Source organism: Schistocerca cancellata, chromosome 9, assembly GCF_023864275.1.
Source record: "Schistocerca cancellata isolate TAMUIC-IGC-003103 chromosome 9, iqSchCanc2.1, whole genome shotgun sequence".
Lineage (NCBI taxonomy): Eukaryota > Metazoa > Arthropoda > Insecta > Orthoptera > Acrididae > Schistocerca > Schistocerca cancellata.
Window position 1 is genome coordinate 316,859,661 of NC_064634.1, and position 21,998 is coordinate 316,881,658.

Consider the following 21,998-nt stretch of genomic DNA (forward strand, 5'->3'; position numbering starts at 1 on the left):
AATGATAATGCCAAGAACAGTTGTGATCTGTAGAGATTGAGTACTTTGATTCCATAGTTTATTTAGTGTTAGTATTCTCACATAACAGTTATCTCAGATCTTTACAAATATTTGTTTAAAAATTCAAGTACCTGAACTCTTGTAATATGAGTATGTCTTGGTGTCATACTGAAAAAAGTACTGTATTTTATAATGTCAACAAACAGATTCTAGGATGTTACAGATAAACAGTCAATATAGTTTTACCACCTTACAAAAGTCAACAGTAATTTTATATAATTGTTCTTAAAACTGCTTTTAACACTGTCAATTCATGGCCAAGTTTGACATATAGGATGTCTGCACCATTCTTTACTGTTCCATTACTTCTCACCCTTTCTTTATTCCCCTTCTGAACTTTTTTATCTGTCTAGCATTTTCTCTCTCAAATTCTACTTTCTTCTTTTCATTCATGATTTCCTGGTGTTTTGAGTATGGTTTGTACTCTGAAGATGGAGCTATTTCCTACATGTATATTCCACAGAGGTAGCAACCTTCTTAGCAGTTGATGTGGTTCATGGAAACAGCTGTGGCCTTTGATTATGACACAGTCACACTGGTTTGCTACCCAAAGATCCATTCTATGAGGAACATATGTAGCCCTCATTTAAGAAATCCCTGTGTTTATTTGGGTTCAGTAAACTGGGAAAAAACATACATTCTAAATTATGATAAACAAATTAAAAATTTGACCTCACATGAAATTCTGACATTCATTAACAATGCAACACTAAGTATGTGAGTGTTGGGGCTTGATGAGGTTCCTATGATTCCTGCATCTCCGCTGTGCCTTGGATGTGTTATTAATGTGTTTCATAACAGTGTCCTTTTTATCTTCTGTTATTATAAACACAAATGTAATTATATAATAATCTAACAGTCTGCACCCTGAGTTGATTCTGTGCCACATGAATATTGCATTGTTCAACAGAGTAATAAAAATACAATTAAATATAAAACTTCAAAAATAGTCAAAAATTAAAATATTAGGCAAAGTAGAGATGAAAAAAATTGTCTTATCAGTATAAAAGATGGCAACAGGTTCTCAAGGAAAACCATCTTTTACTTTCAGAAACAGTAGTTCATTCTGTTGGAGGAGAGAGGAAAGCGTAAAAGTGAATGATGTTGAAAATGTAATTAAAATGGAGACAGATAACATTATGTTTGCATAGGGAACTGCATCAAGAAAAGTATAGAGCAGTAAGATAGCACAAAAGTTAACAGTGGAGTGTGCCAAATAAGATTCATGAACTGTCACATTAGAAAAAAAAAGCTGCAAAAAACGAGGCAGAGGCAGTTGACATGTGAGAGATGAGCACACAACAAGCTGGAAACTGTACAAGAAGGAGGCAGAGGATCAATAGAAATTTCAGGAGGACAAAATAGTAGAGGAAATAAAAATACTGGATGAAACAATGATGAAACAGAGTAGGGAGGAAATGATGACAGAAAGAAAGCAATGCAAAGTGCCAAGAATTTTCTGAAGATTGGCTTGGTCATGCAGAGTGCTGCATGTTATGTGCACACACTATCTATGTGTACTTATTCATCATGTCATTCATGTAGAATGATTGTACATGAGCTGTAATAGAATACAGATAATACTACTCTGATGAAGTAGCCATAATGGAATGTGCATAGAACAGATTTTTCAGTAGTATCAATGGTCTGGCAAAGAAATAAGTTGGAATGAGACCATAAAATCTCACAAGGCAGTTCCAAGTGTATGGGCAGATAACAAACTGATATTCTGGTGGAGTAAGTAGACTTTTAAACAAAGCAGGCCTCTTTCCAGAATAAGATTTTAGAAAATCATACTCATTGCAGAGTAAGTACTATCTACCGGCCTCACTGATCTTTTAGCGTGTATCCAAGCAGCATCTCTTATGTGATGTTTAAAGCTTTCCCGGCACAAGCATCTCTTATGTTACCCAAGTTTCTTCGTGCCACACTGCATTGTTTTCTGCAGTCCTCACAACATTATTGTGAAATCGTATGCTCCTTAAGTCCATTTACCATATAGTTTGTGTTCTTGTGAATTACTTCATGCAGTACTTACACTTTGCCCCCAAAATTGACACTGTCTTCTCATAAAATGGGGGCCATGTGTGAGAGTATTTACATCAGATATTGCATCTAGTGCAGTGATGTTCAGCTTTAAGCATGAACATGACTGCCATTTACAATCTACAAGAATAAATTGATGCATGCAAATAGTTTGTACACCAATTATACACTTCACTATTACCTCTCATCTACCTTCTGAAATGCCACAGAAACACTCTTGAAGACTTTGCTGGGGTAGTGCACAGAAAGGGGGGAGGTGGGGGGGGGGGGGGTGTTTCTGTTACACAACCTCAGTCAAAGTTTAGTCATCATCACATCTCTAGTGGCGTATTAAAATAAACCTTCGTGACATTTGAAGATTGCGACTTGAATTTTGATCTTTGCCATTTGCAGGCAGTGTTCTGACATATAGATCTGTCCTGTGCCTAAGTTGTTCTCTTTCATATGTTTCTTTCCCAGCCATACTATACCTACCAGATGTGCAGGATAGCCTCTGTGGAGCTTGAAAAAGTAAGAATGCCATTGAGGGATTGAAGTTGTGAGTCATTCTGTGATGCATCTCCAGAAAATGCAACATATTTGAGGGGTAAACCATCACCAAGATGGTTATGTGGAAACTCACTCCACATCAAGGGTTTTGTTACTGCTAAGGAAATCTTGATTTCACTCGTCTCCATCGTCCTGGTGACTAGCTAACCCTCACACACTGCTTTTTCCTGTTTATGTTTCTCTTCTCATCCTTTGCTTCTTTTTCCCCTTCTTTTCATGTTGTGTGGTACTTCAACCTAATTTTATTTCTCTTGTAGACTTTTATTCTTATATTTGAGTGTATATTGTTTCTATCATCTTTTATGAACACTTGGCCTTCCTGCTTCCATTTATATCTGATTCATTACTGACCCTTTCTATTCCTCTTCCTTGGCATTGTTTTATCCTTTGATCACTGTTTAATCTAATGTACCACCCCCGCATTTCTGTCTCCAGCAGTCTAAATGATCAAATCCATCTGTCTCCAGATTCTTTTCTTTCTCTCTGCTCCAGCAGAAGGAATTAATTGCAATGGAAACTTTAAGTTGTGGCTGTAGAATTACTGTTGTCTTTAATATCAGTAAATATAAGTATTATACACTTTTATTCAATTGGATTACATCACATATGTGTAAGTGCTACATTGCTGTTCCTGTCTGCAGGTTTAACAGGTACATCTTTGTATGCTCTGTCTAAACTCATGTCGAATGTGGAAGTGGCAGATGACATCATTGGAGTCATACGACAAGTTATAGGACAGTTCAGCATGAAGAATCCTGAAACAGATAGTGTAGAAATACCTATCAGTGTGAAACTATGGAGGGTTCCTGGCTGCCATGAATTACTTGCTTCCCTAGGTATGATCATTTTGTTATCTTAATTTGCTTTCTGATTAAAATATAGTAACAGGATCAAATATTGCATGAAAACACAGCTTCTCACAATCCTCAGTTCTCTGAAATTGAGGCACACGGTATGATGAACAAATAAAAGCAGCTCTGCTGCCCAACATTTAGTTAACTGTTCTTTATACACAACACACCACTTCCAGCAGTATCTTTTCAGTTAAAGTAATGGCGATACATACGTATAATAAAGAGTACAAAAACATGCAGCAAGGAGAAGATGGTGGTAGGTGACATAACTTGTCAACATTGGATTATTAGTTCCTAATCTGTGGCTGAAAAATAGTTGAAACATTACATCTTTCCAAAAATAATCAGATGTGTAATGTCTAAAAAAGAGGTTATGTTGTAAGGAGTGTGTTTTGGCACAATTCATCATAAACTGGATGTCATAACAATGTTGTTTTGCAGAGTGTGGAACATTGTTTATAACGTGAAAATTGCCAACAATTATGTGTACTTATGAATAATCCATCCATCCGTTTCAGTACCCTTCATCCAACGTATGTTGAGTTGTAACTTGCACGGTGTGTCTCCAATTACCCAGAGAAACAACCATACCTGCATATAGGCTGTTATTAAGATGGGGTCACCACTCACCACTCCCAAAAACATTTTAAAGCTCCTTACTGCCCCCCCTCCTGCCCCCTCCCCTCCCCCACCACCCACTCTCTCAGTAAATTTGGGCTCAAAAGTTGGTGAAATGATCTCCAATTGTCCGTATGCCAATAGAATAAAAATTTTCATATGTCTTCTGTGTGCCATAAATAATACTGAACATTTGTTTTGTAATGTAAATGGACAGATAAAAAAATTTACTCAGCAAGCGGTAGCAGGGGAACATATACACAAAAGGATTGAACTTTCACAAGCTTTCGGAACCAGTGGCTCCTTCTGGTGGAAGAGTTGAAGGGAAAGGAAGACGGGATGAAGGAAAAGGACTGGAGAGGTTTAGGGAAATGGCTACAGTTTAGAAAAGTCACCTAGAACCCTAGTTCAGGGTGGACTTACCGGATGGGATGAGAAGGAAGGAAAAACATTTGTTTTGTTTGTGATGTATGTCATTAAGAAATATGAAACCAAGCCACATGCTAGCTTTTCAATGTTGCATGTGCAACTGCACTGCCATATAAACGCAGCATGTTTGCAGTTACCACTCTTCACTCTCCTCTGCTCAGAAAGGATGGCGTGGTAGTGGGAGAACTGTGCAATGAGATGAGAGAACTTCCCACATGTGCGAGAGTACTGCCCCTGTGCAGAATTGTTACCTATCTGCCACTGTGTTTCAAAGTGTTTGTGAATTATATAACTGAGGTGGGAGATAGGAAAAAACTGAGTATTTCCCTCGATGAACGTGGAAAACCACTTAAAAACTACATCCAGGCTGGCCAGCATACCGGCCCTCATCATTAATCCACCAGGCAGATTTTATACAGGGTCAACATGCCTCACTGTGTTCCAGAAGCAGGCACTTCAGTGTGCTCAGCTATCCAGGTGATCGCTTAGAAGTATTGTAAAGTTTAAATTTCATGAAGCATATATTGTATTGTGAGAAAGTTTTGGTTCAGTTTTTGTTAATTTGTGCCATTTACCTAGTTGTATGAATGCTGCAGAAATATATAATTTACATTAAAGTGATGGATACATTGTTTGTTTTAGGTTTTGACCTCATGGAAGTTGGCCAAGATGAGGTTACTTTAAGAACAGGCAAGCAGGCAAACAGAAGAAACATTCAGTTTGTTCTCCAGGCCTTACTTGCATTATTTGGTAAGCACATTTGTATTTGTTTTGCCTTGTATTTTACAAAATGTGCCAAGAAGTAATTAGTCACAACTCATTAAATATTGTATTCTCTGTCACCCTCTGACTTTTCCCTTTCAACATATGCTCTGAATTGTCTACAATGAATCAGTAGTCTTGTTATTAGACAGTGTAAGAAACTAACCCAATCATTGCATTTAGAGCAATCATACCAGTACACCAGAAATTCTTTGTGATAAATCACCAACTTTGTAGTAATCAACAAAGACCTTTACCCTAATCAGCAAATATAATGTCCAGTGAGTACACTGCACCAATCTAGGAATTAGTCAAGTTAGCATTTGATATACCACAGCTTTCTTTAGAGAACCATAAACAAAATGCATGCATGCATGCATATTCTACTTCATCTAAGAAGTAAATCTTAGCAAACTGCCTATTGGCTTCTGTCTCGGGTTCTTTGGCCGATGTTCATCTAATGATTTTACTGATGTTTCACCAGCATGAGTGGCTGGCACTGTCAAAGCTTCACCTTCCATTGCCGGTGGTGAACTGGAGCCAAGCTCGCGGCCGCAGACTATATGTACCTGGCGCGCCAACGTTTGAGTGCTTCTCCGCACTCATTTCCGGTGTGGTTCTCCTCTTGCTACATGCGACGGTCATTTGCTGCAGTACGGGGAGCGGGGAGCCAGGATCCATTTACCTTAAGGCTTTCCTCTTTCTTCTTGAAGCTGTTCGCATGTTTTTGTTTTTCTACAGCTTCTCTGAACAAGCAGATGTGATAATGCTTCTCTACAGCCAGAAATTCCATGTCAGCAAATTTTATTACGTGGTCGGTCTCACTCAGTCTCTGCCATGGCCAATTTCTCCACCTGCCCCAACCTGCTATGCCGCTTATGTTCTTTGATCCTGGTGTTGATTGATCATCCAGTCATTCTGACATAAACTTTTCTGCATGTGCACGGTACACGGTATATTCATGACAATGCAATTGGGTCCCTTGTCTCCTTTGCCGATCTAAGACACTCTTTGATCTTCCTTGTTGGTTTGAAAATCATCTTTACGCCATGTTTGCTCAATGTACGGCCAGTTCTGTCTGTCACTCTGGGAATGTATGGCACGCGAATAGCTTCAACAAGAAAGAAGAAAGCCTTAAGGTAAACAGATCCTGGCTTCCCGTACTGCAGCAAATGACCGTCGCAGGTAGCAAGAGGAGAACTGTGCCAGAAATGAGCGCGTAGAAGCCCTCGGATGTTGGCACGCCATGTACATATAGTCTACGGCCATGAACTTGGCTTAGTTCACCTCTGGCAATGCCAGCCACTCCTGCTGGTGAAACGTCAGTAAAATCATCAGATGAACGTCGGCCGAAGAACTCGAGACAGAAGCCAATAGGCAGTTTGTCGACAAGTGGCCAAGAAAGCCTTAATAATTTTGTAAACATTTTGTCCTCTCTTGTTTATTAAAAGAGAAAAGAAAAAACAACCTGATGTCTAAAGTGAATCTAATCTGCTTACTTTTTCCATCTGGCTTCTGGCTCTGATGGAAATGCTTTTGAATAAAGCAATTAGCAAAGTAAAGTGAACAGCTGTCAGATGTGAAGACAGAGGCAAGTGAGTTATGTAAGAAGAAAATACAAAGTAATGTGAAATATGCAACACCAGAAAAGATGAGTCAGGGAGGTTAAAGGAAGAAAAATTGATTTGTCATGGAAAAATAAAGTGTTTTGATTCTTAATACCACAAGCAGAATATTTAGCATCTGTATATACATGTTTTACGGTGGGTGATTTTTTGACAACAACAGCTCCTCTTAAAACTTCTTGACAGATTAAAGCTGTGTGCCAGACCGAGATTTGAACTTAGGACTTTTGCCTTTTTTGGAGCCATTGGTAGAGCACTTGCTTGCAAAAGTCAAAGGTCCTGAATTTGAACCTTGGTCCGGCACACAGTTTAATCCATCAGGAAGTTGCATATCAGAGCACACTCCACTACAGCACGAGTTGAAGTGAATATGAGAACTCTTCTCCACGGTGTTCCAGACACACAAAAATTTCAATTTCCATTAAAAGGACATAGTTTCCTATTTACAACTAAATACTGTACATTCTAAGCTCCTCGTTATTAATTCTGTATCTTATAATTACCACTTATATGCTGAATCGTGCCACTGTGTATTATCTGCTCTTTTACAAAGCCTATTTATTTGTAACAGCAGTTGTGTTATATAATAGTTGTATCACTAAGATGCATGTTACTTACACAGAGCACTGATAAATGTGTGAAATAAGAAGCAGGACTAGAGGGAGATAATCTGTGAAGACATGAATGGAAACTATGGTAGATTTAATAAAAGAAAACTGCATGTGCTGACTCTTTGTCACTGGAAGTACACTAAGACTCTCGCTAATCCGGCCATTCCTGGCACATACGGGGGTGGATTAGCAGAAGTGCCGGATTATTGAGTGTCTGAAATTTATTTTGTTTTTTATTTATTTTGAAAACATAGAGAATATAGTTGCTGTACTTTATTACATCGAAGAATGCAATTTTAAAACATAGACGATATACTTTATTAAATCTAAAAATACATTAATTTTCAAAGAAAATGTAGTCCTTGAGTGTACAATATACTGTACATAATTATACAGTTGTATCACTCACTATGAAACATGTCCCTAATTTTTAACTGTCGCAATGATGATACGCTACAGTGGCATGGTTTATCATGGAACCGCTTTACAAGCATTACATTGGTAGTGCATGTATCTGGTTGTTTCATAATGTACTCCAGGAAGACTCCAGCCTCAGCACCAGTTGTATGAGAAATCTTCATGATCTCTCCACCTGTGTCCTCTTCTTCATCACTTTCATCTCATTACTTTCTTGCACGCTTTTGATTATTTCTTCATCTGTCAAAGTTTGGCCCGTATCACAGTTTTCCTCATTCAGCCACTTCTTCATCATCTTCATCATCAATTTCTTCTCCTCCTGGAAGGCTGTGGAACATGTCAGTGTACAAAGTAATTGATAATTCCGAATTGACATACTCATTGCTGTCACTGACTACTGGATCCAACTTGGGATCAATGGATGGCCACAATTTTCTCCAGCTCTTCATTATGGTAGCGCTCTCCACTTTATCCCATGCTTTATCACGTATGTTAATTGCTTTCCACGCCCTGAATTAGGGCTGTTACACTGGGTGGGAGAAAGAGTGCTTGTATACCATCAGACTATAGAGAAACATCTGAAGGATGACTGGGAGCATTGTCAATTATAACGATAACTTTCAGTGGAAGCTTTTTCTTCTTTAGCTCTTTTCTTACTGCTGGTACAAATGTTTCATGGAACCAACAAGAGAATATTTGTCCGCCCATCCACGCTTTCTTCTGAGCACAATACTGCACGTAGAGTATTTATGTCAGTGTGTTGAAAACAACATGGATGCTGGGATTTTCCAGTCACTACAAGTGGTAGTTTATGACTCCCATTTGCATTACAACACACCATTCATGTTAGAGGCTGTTTCTGTTGCTTGTAACCATGAGCTTCCTTCTCATTCTTGGCAGCTATTGTTTTTGAAGGAAACATCTTGTAAAAGAGTCCTGTTTCATCAACATTATACAAGTCATCAGCAGTTAAATCTTCTCCCTCTGCTACCTTCTGTATCTTGCTTACAAACTCATCAGCATCCTTATCATTAGCTGAGTGACTTTCCCCGAAGACTGTCAGCTGCTGAATGCCATGTCATTCTTTCCAGTTAGATAGTCAACCTTCATTCGCTGCAAACAAGTTACTACCGCCAAGCTGTTTGTTAAATGCAGCTGCTTTTTCCTTTATAATAAGGCCACTGATTGGAATTCCTTTACTGCATTGTTGTATGAATCATCTGTAAACAGTTACGTCCAGTTCTTCATTCTCACTCTTTCACATAATGTTCTGTTTTCCCAACTCACTATCCATTTGTGTTGAGTACTGTCGAATATCATCTCCTTTCTTTTCAATGTCATAAATAGTTGATCGTCCATCATTGAACTCAATAGCAACGGCTTTCTGCGAAGGACCTCGAGTTTCTTCATGAGGTCTAGCGTTACGTGTTTCCTTTTAGAAGATATGATTCCAAACAGTAAAGAAAGCTACAGTTTCAAGAACAGTATATAAAACATTGTTTAACTAAGCATTGTTGCGCACAGTTATTCATTGTGCACATGTTTTTCGATGTGAGCCAGATTACTGAGAGACCAGACTACTGAGGGCCAGATTAGCGAGAGTCTAGTGTACAACTTATGTTTGCCCCTGGATATGCAAGACAATCTTCTATATTTTCGCACAGTATTTTTACATTTCATTGATATTAAATATAAGCTTGAATCAGTTAGCATGTTTCAACTTTTTCAGATACACAAGAAGCACCCAAGAGCCTCAGTTTGGACTCATCAAGTTCACTGGAGAGCTTGACGTCACTAGACGGAGAGGATGAGAGGGTTGGAGGTGGATCTGGAGGCCTACGATCCAGGTCCCCACCACCTGTAGCAATGCCACCACCCCCACTGCCTTTCTCTCTGCTGCCTGGACACCGCAGTACTGGTGGAGCCTTCACAAGCTATGTCCGTAGGAGAGGAGAACCCGACGGCCATACAGCGTGTGCACCAGAAACAGTGACTGCTGCCACTGTCACAGCAAACACCAGCAGTACCACTTCAACAGCTGCAGCTCCTCCAGCCAAACCCACCATCGTTGGGAGACCTGGAGGTGGTGGTGAGAGTGATGCCGCATTCACTCCAAGTCCACCGGTCGTTCAAGACATCGCAACACTTACACTCGCACACCAGACACGTATACGTACACTGTACTCAGGCAATATTGCAGGCAGTGGCAAGGGCGGTGGTGGAGGAGGTGACGGATCACCTCCATCCGGTGAGACGAGCGTGGCGCTACTGCGCTGCAGCAGGCCTGCCAGTTCCAGTTCAGCGAGCTCTGCCACAGACTGGGAGGGATCCGGACACAACACAGTGCTCCGCAGGGCGGCACAGCAGATGCCCTTGCCTCCACTGCCCCCTCCGCGACAAGTACCCGCCCCGCCAGCACCTGTGGTCGAGGCTCTGCACCCTCTGCCACCTTCGACACTGTATAACCCTGGAGGCGAGTCGCAGCACAGCTCAGATTCTGACTTTGGTAGTCCAGTGAAGTCTGTCTTCAAGACGACAAGATCAAACTACCATAATGCACCCACCCTCAAGCTTCAGTCCACCTCTGCAACATCGTCCGTGCAAAACCCACAGCAAGCTTCAATGTTAGAAAGGCTGAGTGTGAGAACTGAGCTCGGGAATCTGGGAAGTGCCGGGTCTAGAAAACCACTGGCGTTGAGTTCTGGTGATGAAGGGACTTTACCAAATATTAAAGATTCATCATCACGTATTCATTACTTCCCTGTTGCAGATAGTAATGATACAAGTGAAAGCAAGACATTTGAAGAGACACCTGATGTAATGGCATCTAACAGCAATAATGCTAGTAGCAGTAGCACTCAGAACAACAACAGCAACAGCATACAAGACCAGATAATTGCAACGCAACTCAGGCGCCTGAATCGTGAACTGACGCCGACAATATCAGACGTGTACCACGAGCGCAACATTGGCCTCGGCCTCGCACCGCCCCTGTCGAAGTTGCTCTTGCCATCTCGACAAGCCGCGGGTACAGTTGGTGCCAAAGAGAACCAGCAGCACGGAAATGAAGTGGAATCTGGTACCGGTGAAGCACTTCTCGCAGCTGGTCTTGATAAACTGGGATTGCTGTCCGAGGAGTCTAAGTCAGGCACAGACACGTCGACATCGAAGGCACCGTGGCTATCACTGCAACAGTTCCAACAGAGTGGTGGAGATCTGTCTACTGCTGATCTCCTTGCCGAAAGTAAGGTTCGTGCAACTGGTGGCTCTCCGTGCAGTGAACTGAGTCGCAGAGACGAAGGAGATGGGCGATCTATTGCAGATTCACAGTGCAGTGCAGGCTCCTACAACAAGCCCTCACTTTTAACGAGGGCAAATCCAGGAATTTATTTTGGACAGGATGATCAGAAGGCAAGTATATCAGCATTTCTACTTAATTATAATTAAGATTATATTTTCTTTATTATGTCACAAGTAAAATATTTAACAAGCAGTTGCTAGTTTCACGAAATGTTTCTAAAGATATGAACTAAAAGGCAGACTTTGTGTAGGATTAAATTTCAAGAGGTAACAAATCTTATTCTTGTGTGAATAACAAATTTTTCACTGAAAAGTAAAGGTGCTGAGTTGTCAAAGGTACATAAACAACATTGAGAACTGTTATAGCTTCTGGACAGATGCAAGCAGAGCTTTCAGTGTTGTTTATGTTGCTTTCAGTGACTGAACTTCAGTACTATTACTTCCAATTATCATGATTTATCAGTACATGTTTAAGTGTTACCTGTCTTTTTTTCATACCAGCTGTAAGATAACCAACCTGATTTTTATTGTCTCTTCTTCTTTGCCTCTTTGGTAGTGCTGTAGTCAGGAACCATGAAACTAACCTTAATGAATAGTGCATGATGTTTACCTCATTCTGTATGCAACTCCATAGTTTTTGATTAACTTTTTTACAAATTTATTAAATTTGATGTCACATTGTTGAGACGATAATCAGTTCCTTAACTTTGCAACACAAGTAGCACATAAATCAGGCTAGCCACATTCAACAACAGTCCAGTGGCAGAATTTAACAGATAAACTATGATATTGTTGATGCACAGTTTTTAGATAACTATCAGTGAAGTGATTGTTGTTATAAAAGTCTTCAACACAAAATATTTAGTATGGCACAGAACAGATTTCACCTTCACATCAATTGTCACAGTAAGCACAGTGTTTTGTAGAGAACCACCCAAGAACATTACACATAGATGTTTCACTCAGTCCATTCTTTAGCAAAGGTCAAAACACACAATAATCAATGGTTCCATAAAAATAACAGTCTGACTTTCCCATTATTCACAACACAATTTAGTCAAAAAATTATAAATTTAAATAAGAAAATTTGCTAGTGGGTTCTTAGGCACCACCACCTAAGTTTTCTCAGGTACCAATAAGTATACTTTGTGGGAATCTTAGCGTAGTGAATGAAATATATTGTGACCTATGATATCAGAAAAGTTTATGAAACTGTTTTGTGCCTCTGTGTTGGGAATAGCCTCTTACAGGTGTAAGTGCCATATCAAAAATCATAGTAAATTAGGCAACAGTCTTAATTAAATGGCTTTATCAGTTAGTGAAGTATGCCACCTTGTACATAAAAATTGGATCAACAAAAGTATAATGACAGTGATTGGAATCTTGAAATTTTTATGTACATAACACATATAAATTATGTAGATAACTGTATAAAGGCAGGATGAAGATCAGATGAAGTAACTCCAACTTGTTATGATTCATAGTAATATAATAAAAAAGGAAAAAGAATGAAAAAGGAGATTGAGACATAGATGATGAAGGAATATATATCAAAAAATTAAAGGAAGTTAAGGTCAAAGAGTGAAAGACATGACAATGAGGCGAAAGGAGCAGATGGAGAGAACTTGTGCATTGCTTAATTCATCTGGGTGCACAAAACTGCCCAGGATAATTGTGAAGATGCCTAACAAAGAATTAAACATGACTACATTATACTGAAGCATCTGCTTTGAGAAATAGCATACATGGGAAACATTTTCGTAGAGCAGTCACACTTCTACAAGAAATTTTGGAAAATACAGTTGTTAGTATGGTAATGGAAGGTCCTGATAGAATGTAAATAATTTTAGGAGTAAATATAACAACTCAGTGAAAGGTTTAGGTGTTGGGTCATCATATGTGTATGTGTGTGTGTGTTTAATGTATTTATGTAATTATTGAGTGCCCATTTTACTGAATTATTACATGTGTTCATACATAAATAGAGAATAATTTGGAATAAATTGTGTGCTGGTCATTATTTTACTGCATTGTGTGGCTCAACATCATAATCTACAAACCACTGTGAAGTGTATGGCAGAGGGATGTCCCATTGTAGCAGTTATTAGGACTTTTTCCTATTCCATTTACATATGGAGCACAGGAAGAAAGATCACTTAAACACCCTACGTATACTGTAACTACTTAATATTGTCTTCGTAATTCCTATGAGAGCAATACATAGCAGGGTGTAGTATATTGCTAGATTCATCACTTAAAGCTAGTTCATCAAATTTAGTAGGCTTTCATGTGAGAGTCTGGATCTGCCATTCGGTTTTTCAGCATATCTGTGACATTTTCCCATGGCTTAGACACATCTATAACCACCTGTGTTGACATTCTTTGCATACATTCAGTATCCCATGTTAGTCCTGTTTTGTATGGATCCCACAGACTTGAACTGTGTTCTATGAAGGTGCCCAAATTCGATCTCCATTGTTGACTGATTGCATTTCCCTTATATTCTACAAATCAATCAAAGTCTGTCACCTCCTAACATTGAATTGATCCTGTGTGATCCCTTCATTTCATATCCCTACAAATAGTTACAGCCAAGCAATTGTATGTCTCGGTGATATTTTAGGCATAGGATACTACATTTTTTTGTTTTGTCAAGTGCACAATTTTACACTTATGAGCATTTAAGGAAAGTTGTCAAATCTTTTCCAAAATGAGATTGTCACTCTTGTCGGACTGAGGTGGGCTGAACATTCTGCAGTTTTTAAAATTAATTCCTCGTTGTTAGGAATACTTCTCACAGTTGCTTTGCCAAGTAACTTACCAACCTCAATGTCAATAATACATCCATATTTTTCTTAGCAATAAAAAATGCTAATATATTTTCTGTCAAATACAACATTAGTACAAGCTATTTCACCTTGTCAGGCCCATTACTTTTCTTTTCTCCTCCAGTTTTGAAAATGAAACTTGCTCACTTACGGCTATGGATCTGCTGCAATGGTATTATAATGATAAAAGATGAGCAGACATAACGTATTATTGTTTCTACTTAATGACAGATAATGCTGCAACTGTTTTACTCAACATACCCTTATGCATATGTTACCAACAGTAAAACTCGTGAGTAATGAAAGCACAGTTATTGAGGTTTTCCTGTACTTTGCATTAATTTAGCAAGCAGAATCTGTCTGTACTGCCAGTTTTCTTCTAGCTGAGGAACTTATCACATTGCTGACCATTAGTATATAATTCTGAGTTTACTTTACTCCATTTCAGATGCAGCCAGCTAGAGTAGTCAGCTTCCTGGAAGATGTAGTTTCAATGGGTGCAGATGAATGTGGGGGTTCGAGTAAGTCGAGGGGTGCTTCCAGAGACAGTAACACAGCACCCCTTCCCAGGCTGAGGGCTTCTAAACAGCCCCCACCCCCAATTCCCACTTCTAGGCCTCCACCCACATCTGTGAAGTTCCCTGGAGGTTTTGGACATCAACAGCAACCACCCTCACAGTGTTGATTATAGCTACAGTGAGAGTGAGGACTGAATCATTCATTATATGTGCTGCAAAACTGTTTTGTTCTTACAGTACCAGTGCTTCTGTTATATGTGAAAGTGAGTGTTGAGTGTATAAATTTAATTTTTTGTCATCAGTTTATCTTCTTAACTGTGCTTCAGTTATATAAAAAAATACTGTAATCAATTGCAAACTGAAAGTGTTAAGTTTCACCATATTAGTGTCTTCCAAAAGGCAATCATTTTAGGGAGATGTTGCATTGTTATTGTCTTCCAAAAACGTTACTAGCTTTTTAAAAAAGATATATACTTTGTAATATGTAAGTGGTTTCCATTATCATTAGGAATAGTATTGTGTGCAATACGGGAAACAAAATGGCATCATCCATGGATGATATTTGTTGTAATAATGAAATAAGAGATATGTGAAACAGCTTAATACAATAATGTTGTTTCTATTGTGGCTGAGGACTTATTTTCTGAAACTAAAAATCCAGAATTTGTGAGAAAAATGTTTGGCTAGTGGTGCTCGCACGCAGGGTAGGGAAAAGAACTGTGACTGCTCAGTTAAATTGTAAATTTATATAATGGAAATGTACCATTGTGTTACATTTTTGTAATTAAGTTTCAGTACTTGTGGGGATCTAATACATAAAGTGATAGAGACCTAGCCAACATTGGAAAAATTGTACACAGTTGTAAACTGTGTTGGAGAAAGTATGGAAGAGAGTAGAAAATGATGCCAGAAGATTAATTATGTGTTGATATCTTTATTTGTACATGACTAAAATATTAAGATATTCCTTCAGCTTCTCAAAAATTGCTGTCACCAACCTTGCCATCTATCTTTGTCCTAATGATGTTGACTACTACTTAGTACACATTGAACAGATAACAAGTTGTATATTGTGAGCTTTATGATTTCTCTCTTATGCATCAGAAAGTCTTCTAAAATTTATTGTTTATTTACTGCAGCAAAAATTGTATCACATCATGAAAATGGCATTCACTACACAACAACATTAGAATTTTAAAGAAAAATAGATATGGGCATTTCAAAATAGTTGATGCTATAGCAGAGATTTATGGCAATGGTACATTAGCACAACTATTTTCTTCCTGAAGCTTATATAAAATTGTTCTGACTGAGTGATGGAAATTAGTAGTTTATAATATTCCATACAAAATAACTATTATTCTGCATGCATAGAGCTTTACCACCCAACTGGTAATTTACTAGACTTTATTTTTTATATCATGTATCTGCAGTTACATTAAGTTCTGAGAGAAAAATAGTACTCTGTGCAACATATCGAATCTCAGTTTAATTAAAGACATTCTCAGAGAAAGGATATGAAAAATAATTGTGATATGCTTTAAAATTTCAATCTCTTGATAGCCTTTTTGAAATTATCTTTTTTATTCAATTCTTACTTCATCTTAAAGTACTGCTTTCAAGAGTGTAACATTAAACTCATTCTTTTCTGGTCTGCAGTCACTGCAGAACACAGGTCATCATTGACATACATATTTCAACAATTTCAGGTGCAATTAGAATTATCTTGTGATGGAAAAAGTTGCTACAAAAGAAATCAGACCTTTATTAAAAGTCTTGTTGGTAACTGGAATATATGTACATATTCGAAAGGTAATCATTTTAAAAAAATCTGTAGATTGTTATTAACTAACCAAGATTTTTAGCATAGTTCTTGAGAACTTCTGTATTTACTACTTGAAGGCAATGCTTTTTTGGACATTTTTGTTTCATAGAAAATGAAGAGGAAAGAATAAAAAAAGAAATAAATGCTGCATGCACATTCTACAACCAAATTGTTTGTGTCAGTCATCAGCATTGATCTAAAAAAGAAATAACTGTGTTATACATTTCTTAATTTTATAATTATTTTATGTAACACAGATACAGATGCACTGTAGACACTAGCAATCTATTGTCATTGTTCCTTTAGGTGCACTGTCTGGTGTGGTTGATATCTTTGTCAGTGGTAATATAGTAAGTGGAAATTCCAACCTTCTTGGCAAAATGAGTTGTTTTGATATTGCAACTGTATTATTCCTCTTAACTGCACTGATATTTATGAGTACTGAAAGCCTTGGTCTTTAGAAAATGATATGAGAGTGTGAAGCATCTGTTCCAACTTTTCCATTATATTTGAGGTTGGCTAGATACTCTAGCTTTCTTGTGAAGAGTGTATAGAATGTGGATTTGATGTCCTGATTAGGATTGTCAAAACAAGTAGCTAAGATTGACAAAAGGGAAGCATAGCAAATATAAAATGGTTTTCACATCACATTGTTTACACTGTCCCAGCCAGTTTTTAACTTGTGCTCCTCTTCATTTCTCAGTTCTTAATTCTACTTCATTGCCATACAAAGAATACAAGTTCACATCATAAAGCTTACAGCTAAATGGAAGGTTCTGTTTAAAACTGACTCCCTGTTTCTTATTTATTTATCTTTTTTAAGCTGGCTACAATTGCAATTGTACAATCATATTATAAAATAAGTATTGTATCTGTGAGTTATAAATGTCAGTTTCTGTGTGTGTGTGTGTGTGTGTGCAGAGAGAGATAGGCATGAAATGTAAGTAATGACATAGGATTGTTATTGTTGAAATTTGTGTACCACCGAAATACAGCAGCATGTATAATGTGGTTAGTTATAAATTGGTCCTAATCATGCAGTTCTTGACCCTCATGTATAATTTATAATGAGCTTCTAAACTACCTGGACCAAAGGCTGGTATTGTTTTCCAAATGTAAAAAACCTGTTACAAATGTAGGATATTTATATAAATGTTAAGAGACTGATATTTCAGGATATATGTACTTTTACTGTCTACAGATGATTTAGTGTTTCATAAAGAATGTTAATTTTTGTAAGAATGATATAAAAAGAGAAATATGTATCTTGTAAAATAAATGTGTACAAATGTTATAATTCCACAGTCATATAGTTATTTGATGCAAAAACATAACCTGCAGTCAAGTGATTATCTTTCCCATATCTGAACAGCTATTTTGATACTTACTTCATAAATGTAAGTAAGTGTTCATAGTATTTTAATAAACAGTGCCCAGTTGAAAACTTCTCGCAGAAACTAACACATGCTAGCACTTGATAAGAGAGTATTCAGTTTCAGTATTCTGTTTATTCACCATTGACCACTTATATTAAGGGTAATTTTTGCAGTGAAGGTTTTATAATTTAGTTCCATATCGTTTAGGAATTTCCTTGAGTACTAATGTCAGTCATATTTATTTCACATATTTTGACTATCTTGCAAAATTGGTGTTTGAGTAACCAGTCATACTTCTTAACTTTAAAATATTATAGGGCAATATCTGAGCAGATATTGGAAGTTCATTAAAAAGTTTTAGTCATGTTATTTTGTGCAAGTTTGTAGTCTTTGTGAGTTTATGTCTCAGTATATCCAGATTCAGTTTGCCTCTGGTATTGTGTAGATGCATCGTCTATGGTGTTGAACTCATTTATGTTGCTTTTGACATAAAACAACAGTGTATATATGTATAGATTAACAACAGTTTATATCTGGAGCTTGATAAAGAGAGGATAGCAGTGTTCATTTGGTGTAACTTTGCTTATTTTCTGATAACTTTTTTTTCTTTTTTCTAATTTTCAGAATTTCGTTGACATAAATGGAATGTCTCTACAGCAGTATGCCATACAAAATATGCTATTGAAATAGACCAAAATATGCAACCTTCAGATACTCACCAGTGGCTGCATCTGTCAGTTTCCACATGAGATAGCTTACTCTTGCTATTCTCTTGTAGACATGACTAAGACGTTCCTCCCAGTTTAATTTCAAATCAATGTGAAAGCCTAACAGATTTACTTTCCACAGCTGGAGCCATACCCAGAATTAGTTACTGTGTTTTATCACAATTGCATAGAAGTTCACTGGAAGAAAAACAGTTCATTGCTAGTTCAAATTTTTCCTGTGATGCCAGATTCAGTTCTGTCATGTCATGGTTGGTATTGAGCAGTGTTGTGTCATCTGCATAATGCACCATGGAACCTGCTCCTACATGGTTAGGCAGATCATTAACTGCAATGATGAACAGAAAGGGACTTATGATCGAGCCATGTGGCACTCCAGTCCAAACTTCCTTCAAAGAAGAGCATCTGTTTTTGACTAATACAAACTGCCTTCTGTTTCTTTGACTTGATTACATCTAAAGATGGGTTGTTTATGCCATAATACACCAATTTTGCAAGTATGGTGTTGAACAGTACACTGTTGAAGGCTTTGCTGACATAACGAAGTCAAGTAGTACTAGATCCTTGTGTTCAAATGCAGTTAACTCTTAGTTAACAACTTCAGAAACATCAGTAGTGGTATTTTTGGGATGTTGGAATACAAACTACCTGTTGGAGAGGAGGTCATGCTTTCTGAAATAGCTATTTAGCTGGTTTTACATTAGATTCTCAAAAAAATCTGGAGAAAATTGAGACAATAAAAACTGATCAGTAGTTTTGGGGCAGATGCATATCTTCCTTTTTCAAGACTGGTATCACTTTACCAATTTTGAGTGCACAAGGAAACACTCCAGATTCTAAATACGTACTGAAGCTGACAGAAAGAGGTTGATAGATGAGATGTATTATTTTTTTTTATCACGTAGTTGGAGGACCAATAACAGTCCATATTTCTGGAGTTTGAGAATCCTGACACAGCTTTTATAATATCCTCGAGGGTGACAACATTCCAGTGGAAGGCATACCACTTCTGTGGCTTAGCACCAAGGATATCGAAGCACAAGTGCCAGTTTGATTAATTTTGTCTTTCAGCTTGCTCACAAAGGTTATAAAGTAATTGGTAACTTATTCAAGGTCCAGTGCTGCGTCTTGTGTATGGGTTTGGATCTTTTATGTAAGCTTTTTGGACAGGGTCAGTTTGTCTTTGTAGTTCATTTTATGTTGTAAATAAACTCTACACGAGGTGTCATCCAGCTCATGCTCTTGTTTACAAGAATTTTTATATATCCTGTAGTCTGAGCATATCTTCCCTTATATGAACTAGCGTATCTGTACACCATTTTAATTGTTCCTTTTCTGTTTATGCTTAGGGCTAATTTTGATTAATGGTGAACAAGAGTAGCATATTTCAGTGGATATTCCCCCCCCCCCCCCCCCCCCCCCTGGGGAAATTACCAGACATTGCTTGCCCAGTGCCGTTCCCAGTCTCCTTGTTGTATACAAAGCTAACATCAGTTAATCTATCAATAAATAGATTAATATATTCATCTTTCTGGCCTCTTATCCATGTAGTATTGCACTTGATACTGGTTACTGTGTCTGACTTAGATTACTGATCTCAGCAGAATGTCAAAATTAAGGGTTCATGGTCCGCTAGTCCATACTAATGAGTCTGACATTGTACATATCTATAGAAAAATTAATTTTAACTTTATCCATGTGGGCTTGTAGTTTTTAGCATGTAGATTTAGAGATCTTAATATATTAAAAATGTTCTTATAACATGTTCGTCCTTATTGGCCATTTCATTGTTGAAATCACCACAGATAATGAGTTTTCCACATTACTCCCAGAATAGAACACCAGTGGCTGCTAGCCGGTGACAGTCCAACTGGCCCTTACTGGTGTAGCAGTCTGGCCAAAAATTTTCTGTAAAAATTTCATTTTCTCGGATACACCAGGAAGATAATACGTAACCTTTCTTACCTGTTATTTCTGTTAGTCATTTATTTCCACTCTAGTAGTCTGAATCTGTAGATTTCACTAGTAATTACAACAAAAAAATGGTTCAAATGGTTCTGAGCACTATGGGACTCAACTTCTGAGGTCATTAGTCCCCTAGAACTTAGAACTAGTTAAACCTAACTAACCTAAGGACATCACAAACATCCATGCCCGAGGCAGGATTTGAACCTGCGACCGTAGCGGTCTTGCGGTTCCAGACTGCAGCGCCTTTAACCGCACGGCCACTTCGGCCGGCCTAATTACAACAACGCTGATCATTTGCAAACCCAGTCAACCACATAATCAGTGATCAGCATTCACCCGTTCGGCTTTATTCCACTCAGCTCATATAGTCCTGTCACCTTTTGCCTGGAGGAAAGTTTATTTCTAGATGCAATGGGAATTCACATGGCAGAGACATCACATACACTACGCACGCATTCAAAAATCAACTTATTCGTTTAGAAATTAACTTAGAATTTGTTCAAAAACTAAAAGACATGTTTCAAAATCATATGAATAATCGATAGACCAATGTACGCTGGATGCTAGGCACTTTGTGAAACAAGGTTTTTTTCCTCAAGAATATGAAATTGGTGCTCCCCCCCCCCCCCCTCCCGGAAATGCCCGGGACAGATATCCTGTTTTGTCCCCTGCCCCCTAGATCCTGCCCTGTTGTGCATGTGTGAATCTGGCAGCTTAGGCGCACCAGTAAAATTTTTCCAGGTAGCATCTGGCTGTTTGCTACTATTGCTTATAAAGTTAACTGCCACACTTCAGTAGCCAGAAGCAGGACAAGGTACTACTCATACACGACTCAATGGCGCATGCACATGAGCTCGCTGCTCACAACTGCTCAAATGAATCTAATTTAAGTGGTTGTGAAGTCAGACTGATCGGAGGCAATTTGTTGTTGTGAAGCATTGCATAGTCTTTCTCAAGTGTTTGACACATTTTGCTCTTGGCAGATGCTTGTATGAGGACTGTTTTGTTGTTGTATATGGCACATTTCCTTTGCAACTTAAGTTTTATTTTCTTTTTTTTCTGTCATTCATGTTTTATTGCTGCAGCATTATTCTGCGGTAGCGAGAAACAGTAATATACTTTGTTAGAGTATTGGTTCTTACCAGTTAAAGTTATAAAAATTTAACTGAAAACTAAAACAATTCCTGGGTTTTTCCCAGATCTCCAGGTTGCCCCAGATGATATACACCCTGAAATTATATTTTATGAACAAAGAATGCTCAGTACAAAAATATTTTGTGAATATTTGTCTTACTTACAGCATAACTTATTTCTACTGGGCCCTTTAGAATGGGATTTAATTAAAGTCTTACAGAATTATTTTATTTGATTCATTAAGTGATACTACATTAATAATGATTACACATACAGAAACTAATTTTTTGTAGTATTACCAACCTTTTGTTCAAAATGTGGTGTCACCGCCAGACACCACACTTGCTAGGTGG

The 21,998-nt window shown here is 37.9% G+C and overlaps 1 protein-coding gene across 1 annotated transcript in view; it reads left to right on the forward strand.

The window, feature by feature from the left end:
• The window catches only part of LOC126101383 (tetratricopeptide repeat protein 28), a 116,660-nt gene extending 99,301 nt beyond the window's left edge, over positions 1 to 17,359 (forward strand). Inside the window, exons 28-31 of the mRNA XM_049912049.1 lie at positions 3,297 to 3,491; positions 5,199 to 5,306; positions 9,701 to 11,382; positions 14,548 to 17,359. Of these exons, the coding sequence (XP_049768006.1) occupies positions 3,297 to 3,491; positions 5,199 to 5,306; positions 9,701 to 11,382; positions 14,548 to 14,784 (2,222 nt within the window). The 3' untranslated portion in view covers positions 14,785 to 17,359. The remainder of the gene's footprint in view (positions 1 to 3,296; positions 3,492 to 5,198; positions 5,307 to 9,700; positions 11,383 to 14,547) is intronic.
• Positions 17,360 to 21,998: the final 4,639 nt, after the last annotated feature.